Here is a 24753-nt window from a genome sequence, read left to right as displayed (position 1 = left end):
ACTGCAGCTGTTGCCAAGAAAAGAGAGAAGATGCTGAAAACTACAGGGTCTTCCTTGTGGAGAGGCAAAATGAACTTGCAATCTGGATCCAGCCCAGCATAGGTCATTTGTGTAGCCCTGACTTAAAATCTCCTTCATGGCACTGCCTGCAACTTGAACTCAGGACAGCAATGGCTTTACAGTGCCTCCTGAAATGCAAAGAGTGCAACACCCTTCGCATCTGTTTCAGGAGTGAATGAATCTTCTCTCAATTTCTAGTATCTTTCCTTGAAGCAATGCAAATTTAAAACCACAAAAATCTGTGACTTCTTTCTACTTCTTATCAGTAAAGGCTTAAAAACCAAAGATGAGCCTCACAGCTACTGATCTTTTTCCTCTGACAGAAGTGAAATGCCTACACACTGTGTAGTACTCTTACACAAAGGGAGGAAAGAATGAGAGGCTGCCAGCACCCCAGGGTGCTTGTGCTGGTCAGGCTAAGTACCTGTGTGTGTTCCCTCTAGTCTGTAAGCTCTTCCGAGCAAAGACCATATGCTCATCAATGCTGTGATGTACCAGCACACTGAAGCAAGCACCAAAAGAAACTAACATTATGTAGCCATGAGATTAACTAGTGATGAGCTATCCTTAGGCTCATCACAGTTTATCCACCAAATACCAGAGGGATACAAGACAAGCATCTTGTTAACAGATTCCTGCCTCTATTGCATGTATCAAATTACATGAAACCAAGAACTCCGACTAGAAATCTCAGTCACCTCTACTTCCATTGGCAGCCACATACCCTGTTGCAAAGTTGCTGTCTTCTTTCCAGTCCACTATGCGACAGATGAAGAGCATATTTGAATAGTCCTCAGGCCTGGTCACAAAGTCTGGAGGGCAATCAGTCAATGACACATAGGCCCTGGGCACTCTGTGGTCCACAGGTGAGAACATGGCACACCTCTTGAAGAGTTCACTGTTCTTGTCTGCCAGAAGCTTGATGAAGCCTGTAGCTGCTCGGGAATGTTTCTTTTCCAAAATATAGACCACCTGGAAGAGGCAAAGGTTTCTACAGTTAATACCTTCAGAGAAACTTACTTTCTTTAACAGAATAGGGATACACAGAGGCTTAGCAGAATATCTGGAAAAATCACAAGGCCTATATCATGTTTTCCCTGTGTGTGTATATGTGTGTGTGCATTTTTTAACTGAGTACCTATTTACAATGTATTTTCCTTGCCATTTTGCTCATGGCTATAGAAGAGCTAAGTGCCTTCCAAGTGCTAGCTCTCTACAGCAATTTTCTTGATTACAGAACAAAACCAGACAAGAAGCAGATGCTTCCAAATGCAGGGAATTAGCCACAACATACAAGCAACTCCTGTAAAATCTTTCATTTGTATGCTCGGCCTGTGATTTCGACATTTAGCACAGAACAGGCCAGTCCAAAAACGGTGCCGCTGGCGGATCCAGTGCTAACCACAGGAAAGGATGTGCTGTGGGGAATTTGGCAGTTCTCTCCTCCTCTCAGTGCTTTCTGAAGTTAGGAGTTATTTTACCTTTATACAAGATGGTTTTGAAAAGAATAATAAATGACAATATCACTAAATAATTGTTCCAGAGAGGTGTTCATCCAGGCTATATTTTTGTAGACCATAATAAATCACTGGATAACAGAAATATTATAGCCGATTTCCTAAGCTTATACAGAAGAGTCCTTCCAGAAGGTTTCAGGAGCTGCACCTCTGTGCGATTCTGAGTGCTGGAACTGCCACGCTGGATGAGACCAGAGGGCAGCCCAGCCCACAACAGGGACCAGAATCAGAGGCTGCAAGTGAAAGCACAGGACGTGGAAGAGGCCTGACCCAGCCTGACCCAGTAGTCCTTTTCTGGTCTCTTAACATTCGGAGATTGACTCAAATCTTGAACCAACAGCACTAGCAGCCTTTCCAATGTCTGTAAGAATTAATTCTGACAACCTTGGATATCCTGACACTCATATTAGTATTCAATCTTTTGCCTGAATCTTGCTAAGTAATTTTGCATAACAAACAAAGGGAATTTAAACTAGGATAATTGGTAAAAATAATAAGACGCTTGATTTTTATCAGATCGGACAATTACTCTCTTCGAAACGGGGAATAAGATTCAAAGATCAACAGATGGAGACTACAGGGAGGCCAGGGCTGGTCTCCTTCAGCCTTTGGGAGCACACACATGCTCGCTTGTCACTCTCCACGGAGTTACCTTGGCTGTCCTTTGAAGAAACTTATCTGGGAGGAGCCTGGGATCATTCGTCGTGGGTCCATCATCTTGCTTTGTTCTGTGCACACCACCGATCCCAACAGCCTTCACTGCATCAAACACACACAACAGTTACTGTAGCACATTTCCATGACAAATTCGTGTTGGGCTTTTGCTGTAAAACTACAATACAAAGTGCATGTAGTAGACTTATTTGAAAGGAAAAAGACCTCTCAAGTGTTAGAATAGCCAAGGATGAAGCAATTATTATTTCTCCAGACTACCACAGAGAGCAGATATATGTTCGCTTACAATGCAGATCTGCTGAAAAACAACAAAAATCAAAATAAATCCCAACTTTACAAGTAGAACTACACCAGCCATAATAAACAAAATGGTGGAAAATACATTCTGTTTATTATATACTAAGAACTACATGAATTTCCTGGCATTCCTTAGTTGAAGTCATTAACATTATGTAAGTAGTCCTTCAAGTACATACATTCATTTAATATTTAATTTCCTTTAAAAACATTATGCAAGGTTATAAAATGCATGTTTACCTTTGAAACTGAAACCATATCTACTAAGCTGACCCTCTTCAGCTGTGGATCAGGATTATGAAAAAGTCCTACGAAAGTAATCGCTATATGTGACAAACAGCTCCCTCCCGCTGAAATCTCTTGACCAGATACTGGTAATATTTAAATCAACTGCCAACTAATTTCTAGTTTGCAATTTTCAAATATTCAAGTATCTGAGTTTGGAACTACCTGCTATAGATGGCTGGCACACTGAATGCATTTAGTGTTTACAAACATCCAAAGTGATCTTTGCCATGGAGAAGGCTGGGACTGGTCCCTTCTTGAGCTGCATCCCTGCTGAGAGCCTGTGGTTACCGCTCTGACAGCATTTTTCAGATGGAAACATCCATCTGCTCTTGTCTGAAGGGCTTGTGGAAGATGGCTGCCTTTTTCCACTTGTATGGCAATCGCATCCATCTCAAGCACATGTGCTAAAATCAGGCCTTGAGTGTTCAAAAGAAATTTTGCTTTCTTAAAGAGACACTGTGGCACTGACTGCAAGTTTCAAGGCACATAGCTGTCACTGTTTCCCTTAGAAGACATGAGATAAAGCAATGTTTCGCTGAAGGCTGCGCTCCAGCAGGCCAACAGTGCTCACGCATGCCAGAAAGCCTCAAGGAGAACAGCGGTGACACGCAGACCCTGGCCCCCAGATGACACCCATCTGTCCCGCAGGGACCCTCGACTAAGGCTGCTGGTGACATGACGGATGAAGGGGGCTGTGCTGCGGGAGGGGAGGCTGCAGCTGCCGGCGGTGCCGAGCAGTGCCGGGGCGCTGGGGACCGGTGCTTGGGGGGAGCCGGGGTGGCAGCGGGGAGCAGCAGCTTGCCCCGAGGGGAACGGCTGTGCGCCACCTTCATGAGGGCACGTTCACAGATGGTTGTGCCGCCACGGACGGCCTGGGTTGCCTTCGGGCAACGTTACCCCAGCGGTCGTTTGACAATGACAGCTATCGCTCTAATGACAAACTCTGGTTCTCATATGCCGTTAATTATCCCCAGCTTTGCCTTCTGATACAAAGCTCTTCAGGCTTTGCCTCTCCCCAGACATCTTCTTTTTCAGAAGAATCTAAGTGACTTTAATTTTATTTTATCTTTACTGACTTGCTAGCAAGGCCGAGAGGAGAATGCACAGATATTCAGGGGTTTAAATAAAAATCTACTTTCCTAAAAAAAGCGGCAGTAGTAGCAGCAGCTAACCCATTTCTCTTTTACTTCTCCTACTGAAATGAACTCAGATTTGCCACAACCAGGGTTACTAAGGGATAAAACCGCCCAGAGTTTCATGGTGACAAACAAGTTGGGGAAAAAAATTGCTCAGATAATTAGAAACAGTTTAAAAAGTGGAGATACCCAAGTTACACACCTCATTTGCTTACCTCCTCTAAGGTCTTTGCCAGCTAAAGGTCATACCAGGCAATCAGTTACTAAAGAATAAAAGCAAGGAGCCATTTTGTTTTCTTATAAATTTTCAAGCCATCAGTTAATAGTCATAGGTTTACAGTGTGCCAACCATAAAGACAGCTAGGCCAAAAAACAGGACTATCTGGGACAAAGAAACACTGGCAGGGGCAGAGGGCAAGGGGACGTTGGTAGTCTTCCAAAGGCCATGCCTTCAGGCACACCTGCAACAAGCCCAGGGCTTTACTGGAGTAAACTCTCCCCACTGAACAGCATGTACTGGTTGGAAGAGAAACCAGATCTAAACATGTTTGGGTAAAAAGCAAGAGCTGCATTCGCTGCTTTCCCAGCATAGCAGAATGACAGCAGCGACTCAAGGTCCAGCAGGCAAGAATGAGAAAAGCACCAGGAGCCATGCGAGAAACATGCCCTTGTTAGCACTGCCTTCTTTCCACTTATCCTTCCAACTCCCATTTCTCCAAAAAGTTGCTCGCATTTTTTCACTGAAGCAGCTTTCCCTGACAAAAAAGGAGCCAGCAATCATGTCCTTGGGAGGTATCACATACATGCAAAAGCACAGAAGCAGCAGGAGAGAGCTGTCACGGGGAGCACAGCAAATGGGTGACCAGGGCTTCCTTTGCCTGGGGTGAAGAACATGCAGGGCTGGGGCATTGCCCCCCATCCTGCTGAAGCTGAGCCCCATGGGAAGCCAGTACAGATACCAGAAAGCATCTAAATCTTCACTGTGGCACATGGTAGAACTTGTCTTTTTCCTTCACAGCCTACATCAACCAGGGGCCTTTCGCTGGCTGGAGAGTATCTTCTTCTTCAGGGGTCTCTCCAATTTCAGTATCCCTCCCAAAAATTCCTGGGATTATTAGAGACTCCAGCAGACAGAGCCTGGGATCTACAACTATACCATCAACAGAAAGAAAGAAGGAAGCAAATCCCAGCCATCTACTTATTCTTACCCATCTTTCTTAATCAGCTTCAGTATCTAAAAGGTCATCACATACATTTACTAATGGGGAACGCTCCTGAAACAAGGGACAGGGAAGAAGAGACACGAGCAACTCTGTACTGCTGTGGCCAAGAGATGTAGACTTCTCTATAGCTTGTAGCTGCTCCTTTTGAAGTCAAAATTTTGTCGGTACTGGGGCTACATCTAATGCTTGGAGGTTTACAATAGCACAGAACCAGCAATGAGGGTGACAAAATCCCTGTGACAAACCCCTTTGCTCAGAAAGGAGAACTACCCAGATCCAATGTCCACCTGGCTTAGTTGTCAAATTACTGCACAGAAACCTCAGTCTCAACAGCGATCATCTGCCACGAGAGTCTGGTACCTGAGTCCCCTAAAGACACTTCTGACAGTCCCTCTCCTTCACCGCACATCCCTCTTCCCTCCAGTGAAGCTGGAACTTGGTGGGTGGGCAGAGGGGAGGTATCAGAGCCCCACCAGAGACTGGTGGTCTAGATCTGAGCTGGGAGACACAAACATCTCCCACAACAGGGCAGAGCCACAGAGGAAATCCTAAAGGAGAGTTAACTTGTGAGAGGAGCAGGATTTTGAGCAGGGGAGGTGGGAAGAATCCCCTTGCACTATGCCAAACTAAAAATGAATTATTCTGACCCCTTTACTGCAGTGGTTATCCAATGACCATTCAATATTTCCACCCTGGGCAAAGACATGTTTTCTGAGAAAGATTTACTATGTTAGCTTAGGCAATACTTCATAAGCTTATCTTACAGTGCAAACACACTTCAGCAACTAGAATCCAGTGAAACTGCATTATAATCTCAGTGTTTTCCTTTCAGCGATTATCTGACAAACCAAAACTGTAATAGTCCTACTTAAAAAAAAATTAGGCACTAGATACAAAAAGCAACTCAAATTAGTTATGTTATTACCAACAAAGTAGATCCAGGACACTTGGAATTTGCCTCCCTCTGTAAGAGATCAGTTTAGGCAGCTTCAGTACACACTTAGATTTGCCTGACAGGCATTCCTAGGTCAAACATTATTTTTTTTAAAGCCCCCCCAATTTCCTTTTACAATTAAATTACCATGACATTAAAAGGTGGCCAAAGTGGACCAAAAGTCATCAGACTAGAATTCTGATTACTTGTGACAGATCCAAAATTATTTTCACTAAGTTTGCATTGGTCACTGTGGAAATTTGCAATTCTGTCCAAAAAGAATACAACTAAAGATGCAATATCCACTTGCAAATGAAAATATATCGCAGTTTCAGATCTCAAAAACAACTCACTGGAAAAAAAAATCTCCTTCCCCAGATGGAAAGAAATTAGTTTTAAAAAAAAACAGTTTGATGTTTGCTACTTCAGCTAGGAAAAAAAAAAATCTACTTGAGAAGTTAGTTGGCTTATTCTACATAGGCATATCTAAGAATCCCATCAGAAAGCATTATTGATATGAAGCTTTTAAAGAAAATATTGCCCTTCAGCTTAGTGCTCAGATACTAGCACATCTGTAAACCTTTCAACAGCAGTCTTCTACTTACTAATGAAGTAACAACACTTAGGTTCTCTGACATCTGCTTCAATAAGCAGTTTTCAGCATATTATGTTTTAGAACCAAATACATAAGGAAAGTGGTGTAAAACAAACCAATTTATTATAAATATCTCAAGGATTGTGTGTCACACTCAAAGGGGATGTGTTTTTAGAAGTTCTGTCTATATCAATACAAGAGACATGGAAATGAAAACTCCCTTCAACCAAAAAGCGATACATTCAAATACATGCACAGATTTTCCCTGGGTTACACTATTCTGCTACAACCTTCATTTTTAGGGACAACAAGGAGGAAACATGTTGCTGTTTAGAAGACAGTACAAGGGCTCTTCACATTCTGCCACCAATGTTTATTGGCATAGAACAGGTTTTTTCCTCCAGAACACAAAACTGATGGTAGGAACCAGTAGGTCACACCATACTTGGTCCTCCCTTCACCAAGTAAACCAAAATGTAATTTTTTGAGGATCAAAGTTTTCTTAGAAACACCTGTCCCTAGCTGGATGATTTCAGTTCCTACAAAGTTATTTCAATACCTACAGAGGTAGGAGCTCTGAGCTTCTCCTGATCTTGGCAGACTTCTCCCCCATGGAGTCCACAGTACAGAGGTCCAAGTGAGCTCTCTCTGAAGTCTCACCTAGCAGACCAAAGAGCCTCTCCTCCCTACCCAAAAGGTAGGTAGGAAGGAAAATGCCGTTTCACTTGGTACCAGGTACTATCTAAAACTGGAATTTATTTTAAACGGTCTATAAGAAGGCTCACTTAGGAAAATATCATGCAAGAAGCAGTACTTTGTGAGTATTTATATCTCCACACACAGAGCTTTCCACCTGTGATGGAGGGAAGACAGGTAGTTCACTGTGATGAGACTGTTAAGCCAACAGCTTTGGAATTTAACACATGCAGCCTGTCCAAAATCAGCCTAACAGCTCCTGTGTGCAATGCAAGAGGGCTCTGCAGGTAAGAAGCAAAGCTGCTCCAAATTATGCAGCACTCCCGAGTTGTCTCATCACAGAGCTGTGCGTCTAATGAATAGGACTAACTTCCTTAGAGATGTTTATTTTGAATACTCATTTAAGCAGACTCACCCTGCCACAGCTGTTCATGCCTAAGCGCCTGAACTCACACACCTGCGTGCCCAATGGCACAGTGAAGACGAGAACCAGGAGACTCAGATGATTAGCAAGAAGATTTTTGAAGATGCACAGGCAGGAGGAGACCCTCAGAGAGAGAGAGGAAAGGCATAATAATGGATGTGTACAGCAGAGAGACAAGCATCTGCAATAACACAGAGCAAAGGCAATGTGAAGAGGTGAGTATAGCTGGCTTCCTTACACATGCAACACAGCCAAGCATATAATTATTTACTTATTTACTTCCACAAGGAAGGATGGAGGAGATGGCAGAATGATGAGATGGGAATGTCACTTTTCCTTAGAACCCTCCAAGCCTGATCCACAAGAAAGATTCAATGTCATTTTGGGAAGCCGCCATCTAGCCCAACAGATCAAATCGTAGCTGTCTCAGTAGCCCCGTAACGTTACTACAACCACAGCACGGGTGCTCAGGCCTCCTGGCCCTCCCATGTCCTTGAGAAGCTGCCAGTCAACAGGGGGCTTGGAAGCTTTATTGCAACAGAATTAAACCTCAAAAAAACCAGGTAGTGTTGCAGTCTACATAAATACAGTTTTATTACATTAACAGCAAGTAAAATTAAAATGTTACAAAAACATTTCCATTGAGTATTTTGCCTATCTACTTAATGTTCTTCCTTCCTGCCTGTGCATTTGTTCCTAAAGTGTGTGTGTCCAATTTTACTATTGCATGGAAAATATGTTAGCTGAATGAATCCTAACCTGATTCATCCTGGAAACCTTGCTGCTAACAATGACCATACTCTAATTAATGTTTATCTTCACACCCACCATTCATGCTCAGTATCATGCCCTCTCACTTGCTTGACCTAAACTTGTAACTCAAAGGAGAAACACAGGTGAATTCAGGAACATATGGTAATATGCTGAACTTAATCTAATTCCTGTTACCTGATTGCATGAGTAATTTATTAATTTTTTTTGTCTTACTTAAGAAGTCATTTGGGGGTCAAGATAACTTACTAGGGAAGAACAGCATAAGAAGCTTTCCCAGCATTAACTTCCACTGCAGGCTTCAGCTGTGCAACAAAAGAATAACTGGAGCTTATTCAGCCCATAGCATTTAATCAATGCAACCATAAAGCCCAATTTGTTCAATACCAGTAGAACACTTTTCTTAAGTTGCTATACTGTTTACTCTTCAAGAAATCTATGCTCTCATTTGAGAAAAGTTATAGCAACAACCAGAAGAGCTAGATCCAGAGACCCACAAACATGAACTTAGGATAAACTAATAGAAAGCTGTCTCGAGCAGCTGAAACGGCTCCAGCTTCTCTGCTGGTTTTCCAGGCTTCAGCAGAGTGAAACCGATCTGATTTTTGACAGTTCCACCTCAAGGATTTCTATTAAAAGCCGTGTAACTGAGAAGATTTCCTGGTGAGCTTTCACTCTGCTGTGGCCTAGAAATGTTAAGAGCTATGCAGTGGAGACAATCCATCTCCAGAAAGCTGCAGGCTAGGAAAGAAGCGTGAAGACTCCTTAAAAGCACTCAGAGTGAATGGGAGCCTCTGGAGAGAAGGGAGAAGAACATTTATTCCTTCCAGCAGCCAGTGACGTTGGTGGGCTCCAAATTTGTCAGAGATTTCATGGCAGCTAAACTGAAAGAAGGGGGAACCTGAGCAGAGCAGAGGGACAGCATGCGGTCCAGATTCTCGTCACCATCCTCCTTTCCCTACCAGCCTTGGCCAAAGAGAGGAACAGTAGTATCTCTCTAAACTCTGCCTATGCCAATACGAGACACTGCCAACTGCAGAAGGACTCCAGGTGCCAGAGGAAGACACAAGAGAAAGGTAGGCACCTTGTCAAGCTTAAAAGAAGAGACAAAGGACACAAAAGCACAAGAGGGGGCATGGAAGTGCATGCGAAGGTAAAGAAGTGCAAAACAGAGATTAAACTCTAGATTATAAATACTTTTTTTTCTTTGCTAGAAGGATCCAAAAACCTTTCTAAGCACTGGGTCTAGAGCATCATCTTGAGAAAAGAATGGTTTAATACATTATCACACAACCATATGGTGAACTTACCAAATGCCACCACTTCTGTTCAGCCAAGCAATCCTGAAACACTCAGTAACAGCCTCCAGTCAGTTGCAGTGTGGACACCAAGCAATTTTAGGTTATAAATTTTGAGCTTACCAGGGCTTCTAGAGACTGACAGTTACATTTGACTTGAAAAGAGATCAACCAGCATCCACCTGGCCAATGCTGAACAGACAGGGAGACAGGAGCAATTTCTGCAGCAGCCCCAACCGAAATTCTGTTGACTCTACCTATTAACCATCAGCTATTCGATTCAATTTTCCATCATGCAATTGGCTGAGTTAGCTGTCAGTTTACTCTGCCTGTAAATGAGCTACTTCTATTCAAAATTAATTATGTCAAGGCAGTAAGCAAGCCTCGGACATTCACATATTCAAACTCTGATTTGCAGAAGTATAGGTGTAAGTGGAAATCCTGAACAAACACAACTATCTGATTGCTGCCAGGGCAGTCAGTCCACCAACTTGATGACTTCTGTGAGCCACCCCGTGGGAAGCAGGATATTCTGTGTATCTGGTAAAGTAAGATCTCTTGTGAGAAGAGTTGAAAAAAGCTGAGCAAACTAGTTTGACAAGGATAGCTTTTGGCATAGTGACACAGTTTTACAAACTTTTATTTGAATATCTTTTCGCTAAGAAAGGCTGAGGCACTTTTATGAGCACAGCTGCCATTCTCAAGAGTACAAGGAGCTGCTACTGTTCAATTGCTGGTGTTTCTTTATCAGAGCAATCTGATTCCAATATTTAACAAGAGACAGCTCACATTTGTATGAAACTCATGTGACACACAAGTCTGTGTAGGGATAGAGCATCGTACAGTATTCTGTACAGAACATTTTGCACCTTCCCTGGGTTGGGAGGATACAGAGAAGTTTCTATTTTTTATTACATATTGAAATGGAGCATAAGGAAAATCCTTCTACTGCAGTGACAAGTCACAGAAATAATGTATTCTAGGTCAGTACTAAGTGATAAGATAAAAGTTACATTGCAGTAGTCAATGTGAATGAGGATTAAGGAAAAGAATTACAGACCTGACAAAGGTCATGTCGACTGGCAGATGACTCCTCTGGATAGCAGTAACACAAAGTAAGTTGAAGTCTCAGGGTAAAACAGAGGACTTGCATGTCAGTACCAAGCACTACAGAGAATTCATCTTTTCTGTGTACACAGTATCATTCAGACTAGTGCCAGGATGCTATTGCCTTGTTCTTTGCCTGCATTTCAACAGGGCATAGAAACCCCAGAGAGGGTTTGAAGGACACTAGTAAGGGAGCTGAGAAACTTTCTTCGGGGTTCTCATTCTTACTGTCTTTGTAAAGAAAAAAAAAAAGAGAGAAAGATTGTTTAGTGTGTAGAGATATTTACACCTTGGAAATACAGCTGAAAACACAAGAGGACAGAGATTTCCAACTTTGCTAAAAAAGACCTACCTCCAATGACCAAAACTTAGCATTAAGACAATCTAACTTTGGAACAGGACAGTATTGCTCTTTGTGTAGAACAGCATGCTGGAGAGGAAAATGGCTCATCACTTCCTAGATCAGAGACTTCTCTGAAGATAATCTTTAACCCAACTGCTTGCAAGAAGAGTTCAGAAAAGCAGAGCAAACTCGTTTGACCAGGACAGCTTCTGGCAGAGTGAAACCAGTTATGAACTTTTATTTAAATACCCTTGAGCAAAGCAAGACTGACGCACTTTTATGAGCACAAGAACTTTCAGAAAGTACACAGGCTGAGAATTAGGCTGAATGTGATGGTCTCTTCACTTCTGTGGACTTCCCTCTTGTTCATTCCATCCTTTCTGGGGTCTTAGGAAGAGAAGGGCAGGAAGCACAGCTCTCATAACTGCAACACTTAGTGAAGACAGATCCAACACCTGAGTCTCACTCAGCCTGCAGCCCCATGCATAACAATTTATACCAGTTTGCTTTAAGCCCCACAGAGGCATAGGAAGCCCAACATACAATGACTTCAGGGAAATTCATTCCACTCAAATCTGGGCCATAATCAGCGTACACAGTGTTTCATGCTTCAGAGCTTCTGACAGCAAAGGCCAACCCCAAATTCTTTGCCCCACTGTGTAACTACAGATGGAGGGGGTCACCGTGCTCTGAAGAGGAACAGAGCCACAACGAGGGACGGGACACAGGCCGGGGTAGAAAAGATATCAAAACAGCCTGCACTCCCAGTGCAACCCAGAGTGCTCTTATTCAAATGACATATCTACTTTTATTCTTCATGGTTCATTCTGACCATCAGCAGCAGAACAAATGAGCCAGCAACAGAGAGATTGTGTAATTCTACTCCTCCATCAGAAAGGACAAAAGCCGTCTTGCAAGTGAGAGGCAGCAATCTGCAGAGCTTGTGTATATGCACAAAGATTTGAGCACTGTCTCAACGTGGCTCTGGGGTTTTTTGCCCCAGAATGAGTAAAATTTACTTTTGATTCTATTAGAGTAGCCATGGATATTTTTCACCCCCAGAAATCCGGTGAGTTTTTTTTTTAGTTTGGATTTTGTTTAGGTCTTTTATATACAGAGATCTTTATATATATACATACACACACATATATATATACACACATGCATATATGTACATACATAAAGTGCACATGAGAACATGATAAACTGTTTCTTGATTTTATTTTATTAAATATGATACCCTTGATGGCATCTTTGTCCAGCTTGAAACCTTCAGACTTCCCTATGTTAGGGAAAAAAAGAAGAAAGCCCACTACAAGTGTTCATTTAAGAGTTGCACTGGCCACAAATTTTTTCTGCTGCTCCCTTCTGTGCATAAGGCCATGCAATGAGTCTGTGTAATAAACCCTACAAAGGAATGCTCTTAGGGAAAGTAAGTAAAGCACTGGTTTTGGTGGGTCAGCAAGAAATCCCCGCCATGGGAACTCATCTCCCATCCACCCCTCTGTGTTTTGCTGCAGTAGTTGTTTCCAGCAGAAGGGATGTAACATGAAAGAAAAGGCTCACAGGCAGTTAACTTGAAAGGAAAGTTCAACAGGCAGCATCAGCCAAGCAGCCCTCCCAGGGGAGGCCCACATTACACAGGGAAGGGCACTTCCACTCACTACAGTCCAACCCTGCAAAGCACTCTGCCTCCCAATGCCGGTACCACATTCCAGTGGATGGCCTTAGTAAGTCCAGTGGATATTATCCTCTAAGGCTAAGTTCTGCCTTGAAACAGTGTATGTTTGGTCCTTTTAAAAAAGCCACACCTGTGAAGACTGAATTTGGCAGGATCTTTTCTTTTTTCATGACAGTTATCACTGATGCTGGAATAACTATATCTGTTTTCCAGGCAAGACTTAAAATCTGGGTAAGTGATGATATGAGAAATTGCATGAAAGACAGGAAACAAGCCAAAGCAATCATCAACTGCTCAAAAACACCTTCAGAAAAAGCAGCATCGTAAACTTTATATGTATAAAAAAAGGACAGCATTAAAAAGCAGAGCAAGAAGAAACTAGAGAAAAATCCATATGAGTTATATGGCCAAAGAAGCTGAAGCAACTATTAAAAGAGGCGATAGCAAAATACAAACTCAGCAGAAATCTAACTGGCACATCCACACCAGCCACAAGGCTTGTTAAGGATGAACACGAAAAGGCCTTCAAAACAAAAGAAAACAGTTGGCTCAGGCAACTGCGATGGAAAAGTAGGTTGGATTTCAACTGTGTAGAAAATAAGCTGATCTAACATTTGCCCTACAAATATTCTCCAAAGATAGAATTAAATGGCAAAAACCACTCAGATGGCACAGATTTTAAGAGGTGACTTGAAAACCTCCAACACAGGTCACCCCAGAGCATCTTGAGGAACTATGATGCACCAAGAAAAGTAACTCTCATCAAGCCTTTACACTAAAGGACAGTCATACAGGTACAGTAAAATATTGGCTCGAGTCTGTATTTATTTTAGATGCTGGTGTCAAACTAGAATGTATTTCTCTGAATTTTAATTTGCCATTGCTATCAGAACCAACAGAGACGCAACAGACACAACATGTGACTCAGGAGCATTTTAGGAGATTTAGAATTGTCAAGTCAAAGTGGCAGCTCAACAGTGTGCAGCTACAACACAGTGTCCAAGACTGAAAAAAAGATGAGGTTAATAACTAGCTGTGTAAAACATCCACAGACAAGATGAGTAAGTCCCAACTCAAGCCCTATGCTGGAAAGCAACAGAACAAGACGGAAGTTGGTTCACATACCTTGGCAGTAACTCAAAGACAGTGGAGGGACCCAGAAGGAAATAACATCATGAACTGGTGAGGTGGCAGCTCCATTCATGAGCTGAAACCAATGTTTTCTCCTAAAAACTACAACACTTCCACTCAAATGTTACTTCCAGTTTTATTAACAGATGGGTGTGAAAAATGGAAGTCTACCAACAGTACAGGCAGAGGTCTGTGCATCTTCAAAAGCAATCTCTCAGGAAAACAGGAGGTATTAAATAGAATAGCTTTACAACCACCACCAAGATTTGTCAGAGACTAACAACTACTTATGTCCTAAGTTACTGCCATCTTTTCTGGACAACGGGGGCATGCATCAGGAACGCACCAGAATATCTGTCCTGAAAAATTTTTCACCAGCAGCTGAAGGCACATGTTAAATGTGCCAGTTGTCAGAATCCTTTCAACACACAGCTCTTCAGGAAGGGATTTAGTACTAGAAAGGACATGCAAAGAGCAACATAAGCATAGTTTGGGACAGGGAGCCTATTTTATTTTGCCCTAAGCAACACTTGATGGTTTGGATGGAATTCAGATTCAGAATAAAATAGGTTTGCCTTCAAAACAGATTGCATAATTGGCTTTAGGTTTTAGTGCAATTTTCTTTTTAAATGGACCAAATCTTTAAGTTGCTCATAAGTCAACTGTTTGAAAACAGCAACAAACCTAACTGCCCCCAAGGAAATATATTCTTATCCCCAAACTGAGACACATAGATTGGCCAGCCAAGCTGCAATGAAGGAAACTGCTACAGCAGCATCTTGAATTAAACAGCAACCAGCAGTCCCCAGACAGCCCTGAGAACTGCAAATCTAAAGGTGTGACTTCTGTTTCACAGATTTACTTTGCATCAATCAAAACTACATAAAACCCAGTCCTTAATATCCATTCAAAACTATGAAGGCAGTTTAGCAGAAAGGGATAGAAGTGATAAGGCATTAAGCTTTTATGCCCGTATTTTATATCTTGCAGCAAAGCAAGGCAACAAAGTAATACTTCAACAGTTTGTTCAAATAAAGGTTTAAATCAGCAATCTGATCTACTCACCCTTTTCACCGGTATCCAGGGAAAGTTTCTTAATGTCATCAGTCAACGTATCCTTCAAGAGGTCTTCTCCATGTTCTGCATCATTATCATCAAACTGAGCTTCTATAATGACATCCGGACTTTCAGCATCGCCTTTTGCTGTCTCTTGAGGAATGCAAGTCCCCAACATATCCTCAGGGACATCTGATTCATGCGTGGCTTCTGTTTCTTTGTCACTACCATCTGGCTTTATTACCTGAAGGAGCAGGGGATTAAAAAAAAAAAAGAGGCAAGCTAAATCACTGGACTGAAGAAAGAAAACATTCTCTTTCTTTTTTCATCTGCATCCCCAAGGAGCTGACAATGAATTGTGGGTGGCTGGTGGCACACTGCAATTGCTGTGTAATTAGCCACAGATATTGCACAATCGAAAGAGGTACCTCACTAGGATAAAGACGGGAACGGCATGGCTTTTGCAGTACCTCAACTGTGACAATAATGTATCCAAAGCGTATCTAGAGCATAACCATACAGTTCCTGCCAAGCCTCTAATCGGCTCTCCAGAAGTTGGGAGTAAGCACAGAGAGGGAGGAGGATACACTACGATTTAATGAGTTGCTTAGACCATTGTTCACCAAGATACACTAATCATCCTGGGAAGTCCCAAAACTCAAGCAGTTCCAGTGAATGCTGGGATCATGTCAAAGCACATCTCTGGGACAGCTCCCCAGCACACAATTAGGAACAGACTGAAAAAGTACAGACCAGAGAACACGGTGCCCTGTGACCTGCGGAGTAACTGGACTGTGGCAGCTTGGTAGGGCACCAAGCTTTACATTTATTTTAGGCTCTGGTCTTTTTGTTAAAGGCACTCAGTTATTGCTGTTACTTATACAAATCTCCTAATTAAATTACCAAGCGGAATGAACTCAATTAAAGTACGAATTACTTAACCATTAACTACTGATAATTCAGATAAGTAACTGACCATTGCTACAGGTTCGTCCCCACTTTAGTGCAGCAACGGCACAGGGGGAGGAGAAACCATATGTCTAATCACGTCAAACAAAATCATGAAGAACCCATGTCCCAGTAAGGTACACACCAGACCTGGATGGCATCCCTCATTGCATGTGACAAAGGCAGAAACTGCTCCATCTCAGGATATAATGATCAAAATGGTTGATACCTTGGATACATATGCCTTTACTAGCATCCTTCATGCAACCAACAGCGAGTTGCAAGCACCCACCTGGCCCTGGAACCTAGATCCAGGTTTTAGTTTCAAAAATGTTTAAGTTTCGCTCAAGCTGTGGTACTTCACTGCAAGATTCAAATCAGCATGTAATAAGAAATAACCTACTAAACATTAAAATCACAAAGAAACTGGGTGACCCCATTCCAATGCCTCCCAGCAACTGAGCTCCTCTCCAGCTGGTGCTGGTGTTCACCAGGCAAGTAACTCCCTGGAGATGCTCGTCCAAGGTTGCCAGTCCTCAGCATCGCTAACCCAGTACATGACAGCAGCAACTCATGCCACCAGCAAGGCAAGTGAAGGGCCCTTTAAAAAATGCAATAAACCTCCCCAACTTTCTGGTAACATACTTTATATGATAGATGTAGTCACTAGAAATAAACATAAATAGCCTCAACAGGTCCTAGCTGAAGACAACCATTCCAAGTAAGAAAAATACAATCCAAAAAGCTCCACGAATTATTATTTAGTAACTAAAAAGCAAATAGATCAAATCAGACATGTACAGGGAAGACTTTCACAATTTTACATACACAGAGCTACAGTCATGCTTTCAAGCGGTACCCATTTCTTTGTAATCTTTTCACAATACATAACAGAAACAAAATCAATTTTAAAATGGGGTTGAATTCAAGTCTCTAAAAAAAAAAAAACCTCAGATGACATTACTTTGAACTCTTGTTACCTTTTGTGACTCTGCTTTCCATCTTTATTTCCATTTTTTAATATGTATATAATTTGTTACCATAGCAGATTTTGACTCAAACATTAAATTGTGACAAAAAGGGAGAAAGTTTGGCAGAAGGTGGGAAAATGGCCGATTATTAAACCTGGCTACATTTGGTACATAAAATACTGACACACAATGGTCTGGGCAAGAACAGTCTATTAGATTAGAGAGCTGACAAGGCTCCACACGCTAGTGACTCTGCCAGTGTGCCTATCCAAAAAGAAAACCAGTGTCAACAGCAATGTTTGGACCTTACCATGGTCAGATGTGGATGTATTCAGCTCTTAAATTTCAATTGCACCAGATGTGTGCAAGTGTGCAACTGCAGCAGGAGTTCATTTTATTCAACCCCTTCAGGCTTTGCCTGAATTTCTTTCTCTCCAAGTCGTTCTTTGGAGAGTGTGAGATGTGTTTCAGGTGCTAAATTATAAACCTTTCTATAGGTAATGCAGCGAACAACATCAAATATATCTGAATGATAGGAACTGCTTCTCTAAAAATGTAGCACTGAAATGCTTATGCTTGAAGAGTTTATGTTGCATTAAAAAAGGCAGCAGATACAGATTTCTTTTTAAATGCTAAATTACCATGCTTCCGCCCAAGCTAGAGGACACACACTGCTGTCGCTAGCTAGCATGGTACTCCAGCTGTGACTACCTAAGCCCCCAGTCACACATTTCCTTATGGATTTGCAAATGAATTTTTAAGTAAAGTTTTCCAGAGTCCACAAAATCACAACCTCCATGCAGTGTGGAGTAGCAAAATGTCCAGATGCTGGCAAGCATGGGTGATAGGATTTGTTTTCTTTTTAAGGCCAAGACAGATCATTTAGGCTGACCTCATACAGAACAGAACAGGGAATTTCACCCAGGATTTCTTACATCACACCAAAAATTTAGAGAAGCTGTACATCACAAGACTGGAAAGCTGCATAAGACTTCACAAAATCGGGAGCTCAATGGATACAATTACTCCATTTAAGATGATCAGAGTTGCTGGCCAACATGAGCTCATCACACAGATTCCAAAGAGCAGGATCCTTCTGTATATGAGCAGCAGCAAATTTGACCATGACAGAACAAGCATTTCTTACATGCAGCATCTTGGAAACCAGAAACTGATGATATTGCACTGTCCTATTTCTTATCATGCTATTGAAGCTAGCAAGTGACATAATGCATACAGCTAGAACATATCGGTACTTATCAGAGATGCAGAATAAATTAAATACACAATTGGCTAAGTCTATCACATAGTCCTATGTGCAGCACAGACCATCATTCTCTGCCAATGCAGCTGACTCTGCATGGACCCAGAAGGAGGGGATTCCCCCTTGCTGCATATGCATGAAATGTATGACCCTACTACCATGCAAACATGCCAGGACGCATGGTTAAAGCCCCTTAAAGGACCTTAACTTGCTGACCTGGGAAGTCAAATGTCAACCTTACAGTTGTATTATTTTCATATGCTCTTTAATAATAATAAAAAATGTTTTAATAAGCATTTTGATGAAAGTCAGTTGCTTATTTGAATGTCTGATCCTTAAGATAGTGGCTGAATAAGTTTTCTTCCAACTTTAAACAAACATCTATCACTGAACAAGTGTCAAGTTTCTGCCCCACAGTGATTGGTTTGTAAAGTCATAGCTGACTGAACACAAGATCTTTGAATGAAAATCCCATTCCAACCATAAGTATAATAAAAAACAGCCAGTGGGCAAGAACATCCTGGCATAGATACGTATAATCTGGACAGCAGAGTGATTACCTCGCTGCATCCAGCCCAGTCTTGAAGTAGCCGTCAAATGAACAATTGTCCTTACTCGGGAGGAATTTGTTCCAAAAGAAAACTGAACCAGGAATCTGTGCATCTGAAAGCACAAGGTTTACCTCCTGAGCTGCAGGAGAAACTGCTTTCTCTGCCAGAAGCAATCTTATATCCGCTCTGTTAGTTCCAAGCTTTTCACAGACTTTCCACCTAAGCCTCACATCCACACATGGACAAAGCCCAGGCCTGTTTACTCTCAGATCAGGTATGGGCTTTTTGTTGCTGCCTCCTCAATGGCAACAGCTAACAACTTATACATTAGTCTATAATCTCAAACTACTGAACCAGACCAGTGATTTTCAATCATCTTTGAACTATTAACCCCCAGGCATTTTCCAATAGATGCACCAAGCCCCCAAAGTGTTTAAGCCTGATGCTAATAGGTTTGCTTTTCTTCCTTATTCATCTTTGATCCTTACAAGCAATCCATGAATCCTCATAGATCTGAAGATGAGACATGGATGACTGCTGGACTAGACACAGTTGGACAGATGCACCTTGCATGGCTAAAAACTTTCCACAGAAGAAACTTCTGTTTTCAACAGAAGTTTGTGCACAGAGACCTCCTTCACTGAAAGCATCCTATAGGTAAGGAAGCAGGATCATCTCCCCTACAGCTGTTTTGGACACAGATTCAATACCAATGGAATTCTTCATCTCACTCAAAATGCTGGTATTAAAAAGAGTGTTTTCATAAGGATACTGGGGAAGAATGGAGATGATATAGCGCAACACCTCTGTAAGACAGTCAAAACCCAGCAAAATGCCTCATAATGAGTAATCAAACCCAAAATGTATAACTTATTCAAAAGATTTTAGAAGTGACAAGCCATTAATGGCAACTCTCTTCACTGGGGCAGACAGACAATGCACAAAGAGGCTCCTCACACTGCTACAGAAAGGTGCAATAGAGTCACCAGCGAGTGGAAGCTGAAGACAGATTCATAGCAGGTAGGGAGCTCACATTAAACAGGGAGGACTAAACATGGGAACAGCTATAAAAGAAATAAGGTCTTCGGCCCAAGCCTACCTTCTGTGGTTTGCAAACCAAGGTAAGATGCCTTTCTTCCCAAAAATACTTTGGTCAAACACAAGTTCTGCTTTCGCTATAGACAAGTTATGCTCAATACTGGGGTAGGGAGACAAAGTTTAGGTCAGAGTCGTTGGTCCTCTCTGCACTTGAGCCTTAGTTAAGCAACAAGTTTGAGAAACAGAAACAGGTTGAAAGCGGTTATTTAAAGACAGCTGAAAACAGGGACTTTGGGCCAAATTACCATCTCACCGTTAAAAAGACGGTTGCTACCACAACACTAATACAAACACCACATTTCATACCAATACTGCGAACACCTGCATCTATTAGTCTCCCAGCTTTTGCCATATTAAACAGGCTTCACTTAAAAGCTGGTTCCCTAATGTTCACTCATGAGGGAGTAGGAACGGAGCCTGGCTAACATGAGGATGCTGTCACAGCTCATACATAGATGCTAGAGCCAAGCTACCATAAATATTGCAAGGAAGAGCTTTGCTTTTCTGAAAAGAGCAACCAAACAAAGGCTGGCTCGCTCTAGCTCCTTCTTGGATAAAGGATGGCACTTCCCATAAGAGAAAAACCACCTGTCCCAATCACCCTTCCTTCTCTTTGTAATCCCACATACACCAAACAGCTCTGGCAAAGACAACAACTCAGTAAAGGTGAGTAGTCTCAGTAGGAGCAGTTACAGCATTACTTTTAAAGTAACAATAAGGTTAGACTGGGGTTTTTTTGTTGTGGTCTGGATTTTTTTTTTTTTTTTTTTTTACAATCTTTTAATTCTAAATCACTGGAAACACTTGCTAACAGCCCACAGGACAGCTATTTTATGTTGAACAGCACATTATAGTGTACATTCCAGGCATCACATTGGATGCAGTAATCATACAAACATCCAAACTAAAATATCTCCCTCTTGATTAGGAAAAGGCTACTTGCTCCTCCCCAGTGCGCTCTGTTGTCCCCAGATGTCGCACAGCAGTCACTACAAAGCCATCCTGCTTGTGGATTCAAAGGGGTAAATGATCTCAGTATGCAAATGCTCCTTGGAAACAGCAACTTTTCAGAGCCCTTCTCTGACTCGCTCCCACTGCAGTAGGTGAGAGGTGGGAAAGAAACAAGTGAAATCTAATGCATGTGTTTTCAAAACAAAATATAGAGACAGATCTGCAATATGCCCATCAAACCTATTGAATCCCCAAAGCCATCTCCCCTGCCCTCACCAGCACCCTGCATCCTCTCTGCTCAGACTAACCTGCAAAGTGAGTTTTTACTGCAGAGTTAATTCAAGTAATCATGCTGAGCATCCAGGTTTAGTCCAGCCTGAGCAGACACAGCAGACAGCCCTGCATCCAGGCTTGTCAGGCAGCTGCACAAGTAACAGAATTAACTGCAGGAAAAAAAAAAAAAAAAAATCTCCAAACAGCCACCTTTTCTCACTACTTCATCCTGCTTCCACCAATAAACCTCATTCCTGAACTGTTCACTCATCTTCTCTTTGTGCTTCAGGCTGTACCTAAACATCACAGGTTACAGTGTGTCCCCTCCAAGTCCAGCTCATGTCCTTCTCCTACCACCTTGCACAAATAACCAGAATAAAAAGTGGAAAAGCATCAACAGGGAAAATTCTCAAGACTGACCTTTCTGAATCCTAAAGCCAAACCAAGAACTGTCTCCTCACCATGTATCTCCACTCCCTATCTGGTCTCTGACCTATCATCTGCCTCTGAAAGCTCCCTGCTCACATTGCCCTGGCTCTCGTCCCACGCCTACAGTCTGCTTCCAAACACGTTTATCAACACTTCATTATCACTGAGTAGGAGACGGTTGCCTCTGCCCCCGTCTCTCCTCAAGTCTACTCCTGCCTTCACCCCTTTCCTGCCACCTCTCTGTAGTTTCCCCAGACCCATCTCTCCCAAGTCTGGCTCTTGCACTGCTGCCTGTAGGGTACACAGTCCTAGGATCAGGACCATGTTCCCTCAGGTTCATTTCATCTGGTTCTCCTAACAGGATAAATTAAATAGCTCCATCTGTACGCTCCTGCCTTTTGTACCCTGTAACAACTGCTGAGAAGCAGGAAAAGAAAAAGTTGTCAGAAGCAGCTGCTCCCTGCTCAGCGCAGGTACCCCATGTGCCGTGGCACCAGTGTCACGGATCACACTGCTCCAAAACTTCAAAAAGGAGCCACTCTGCAGCCTGCAGAGGAAATATCTGAGCTCAGAGTGGACCTCTTGGTCCAAGTTGCTTTGAAAGTAGAGCTGGTAAAGGCTCATAATAGGACCCTGGTAGGTCTGTACAACCTTTCCCAAGGATTACTTGGGAATACCTCTGAGAGAGATCTCTCTGGGCTTGAGGGGATTCACAGTTCAGAGCTGCTCTGTGATACTTAGACATGCTGAGGGTAACAATGTCAAGGAGACATGGGGAAGGACAGTGTCCCTGTGCCCACTTGCAGGGAACACTGTACAATCTCCTTTGTAGACAAGCCAACCTGGTAAGGACTCCCAACAGCATTACAAAGAGCTGTGTATTATTATAGCCAGATCAACAAACTTGTTCCACACTTTCCACTCCTGCTGCCACCCCCGGGATTTGATTTGGTGCTAAAACAACAGCCTCTATTTTCAGAATACCTACTGCTATTGCACTGACTTTCCCACACACATTCCCCAAAACACAGGAGTCCCTGGAGCAGATGCAATACAGCAAACACCTCATGTCCCAGCCACAGCTTCCCAACCCACACACTATTCTTTTATGCAGCTATATGTTGTCACACTTAAAGCAGTGATGAATACTTAGCCATAGCCCATCATCTGTACAGCAAATCTCTCTAATGAGAAAAGTTTGACCCCAGGGACGTGCAAAAGATGTAGTCCAGCATCCAGCCTTTAACAACACCCAGGAATCAACTTTCTCCTACACGCTCACGAAATCCGATGAGGCACACACAGTTCCTCCATCTCCTACAAGCAAACTCTTTTCATAAAAGAGGCCCTTAAAACTGGCAGCCTCCCTGCTGGACCCCAGTGAAATGTTCCTTGTACCTTGAGTCTTTGTATTGCCTGCTCCTCACAAGACCTCCCACCTTGGTGCATCTCATGAGCTGTGTGTTGCACTCCAGGCCACAGCGAACTGGAAACAAGAGTGTAATGCACAGGGCCCAGCTATGAGGTTGCCAGAACATATTGGTTTGAAACATCACAGAAAATATTCGGCTCCATATTTTCAACAGTAGCCAGGAAGAAAATGCATGGAACAATTTTGAGAACTGTTTTTCAAAAGTCATTTAAATCAAATTATGCCCCATCCACACTGGCAGCAAAACCCTCTCTACTAACTGGAACTGGTTTTCTTTTCTTTGCGTGTGTGTTCTTTTCTTTTTGATTTAACTTTTTTTTTTTTTTAAAACTGTCTCCCAGCCATCTTTTTCTGGTAATGTGGACAGGCACTGCAACACTACAGGAATGGGTGCCAGGACAAAACCTATGATGCACAGTCCTAGAATAAATCACTCAAGAGGGGTGGATTAGAGGAATAGAGCAACGTAAGGTTACATCTTCAAAGATATGATTCTCTGAATTCACTGCGTTTTCAGCAAACTACTGCAGAAAGATATTCAGTTTGTATCTGATGTAAAGCAGCAGACAGGTTTTTGGATTATTTGCAACTTCAAGACAATACCATGAATCAATATATATTTTAAAAGATGTAATTATTACACAGTGCTTGCATGTAATCAGAAAAGAATCTACTTGTACTGAGTGTGTATCATTTGAAAGCTGCAATGCCAAGCAAATCCAGACCATTGGCTCGCACAAACCCAAAGTATTATCCATTACTGCCTTTTTTTTAAAAAAACAATACAAGTATGTATGAAAAACATATTTCCTGGAAACAATGATACTCTTTGAAGACTTATTCAACATTTCATAAACCTAACAAGCCTGTACCCGCACGTGCCCGTAAGAGGAAAGTGGGTTGACAATGTGAAGTAATCAAAATGTACTGGAAGGGCTATCCAAGGTATTTGCATACCTATACCTCCCAAGGCTATATAGGTTTGAGGCTTTGTTCAGAACTGTGTAAAAATTATTTCCCATGTGTCTAAGTAAATGTCTTACTGGTAATCAGCACTTTAACTCATCAAGGCAGGAAACAAACAAATCAACCAAGAGTTAATATGTTGGGGCTCATGCCTAAAGCCCCTCACTTTCTTTTATTGTTCCTTTCCATTGGGCTCCGAGTGCCAGCTCCCAGGGGTCTCAGCCCTGTGCATGTTTTGACACACTTTCAAAGCCCAGAATGGTACACCTGGGACAAAGCACACACTGTTCAGGAAGTGCACAGGGGCCAAGAAAAGCAATAGAAGTTTCCACAGTTAACTTGCATTACTGGTTGCCAATAAGCCTCTTATTATGAAAACCCATAATTGGAAACTGTCATATTACAGAACAATTTATGGAAGTTTTCAGAGTATATATGCCCCAGTGGGAACTTCCTTTGACTGATGTGTTCCATCAGCCCAGGTCTGCTTATTTATTCACACAGTGGGAGAATAGCATCAGGAACCTAAACAAGTCACTGCTGAAGCATCACCAAGACTCCCACTTCAGAAGAGCTTCAGATAGTTCTTAGCTCCTTAGTCTTTCCAGTCATCCATCTTTATGGCTGCATTCAGTCAA

The 24753-nt window shown here is 42.3% G+C and overlaps 1 protein-coding gene across 1 annotated transcript in view; it reads right to left on the bottom strand.

The window, feature by feature from the left end:
* DIS3L2 (DIS3 like 3'-5' exoribonuclease 2) overlaps positions 1–24753 on the bottom strand; it is a 196262-nt gene that overhangs the window by 119096 nt on the left and 52413 nt on the right. Inside the window, 3 exon segments of the mRNA XM_052803032.1 lie at positions 785–1032; positions 2230–2336; positions 15242–15476. Coding sequence (XP_052658992.1) covers positions 785–1032; positions 2230–2336; positions 15242–15476 — 590 coding nt within the window.

This window comes from Harpia harpyja, chromosome 12 (assembly GCF_026419915.1).
Source record: "Harpia harpyja isolate bHarHar1 chromosome 12, bHarHar1 primary haplotype, whole genome shotgun sequence".
NCBI lineage: Eukaryota > Metazoa > Chordata > Aves > Accipitriformes > Accipitridae > Harpia > Harpia harpyja.
This window is presented reverse-complemented; position numbering and strand designations above follow the sequence as displayed.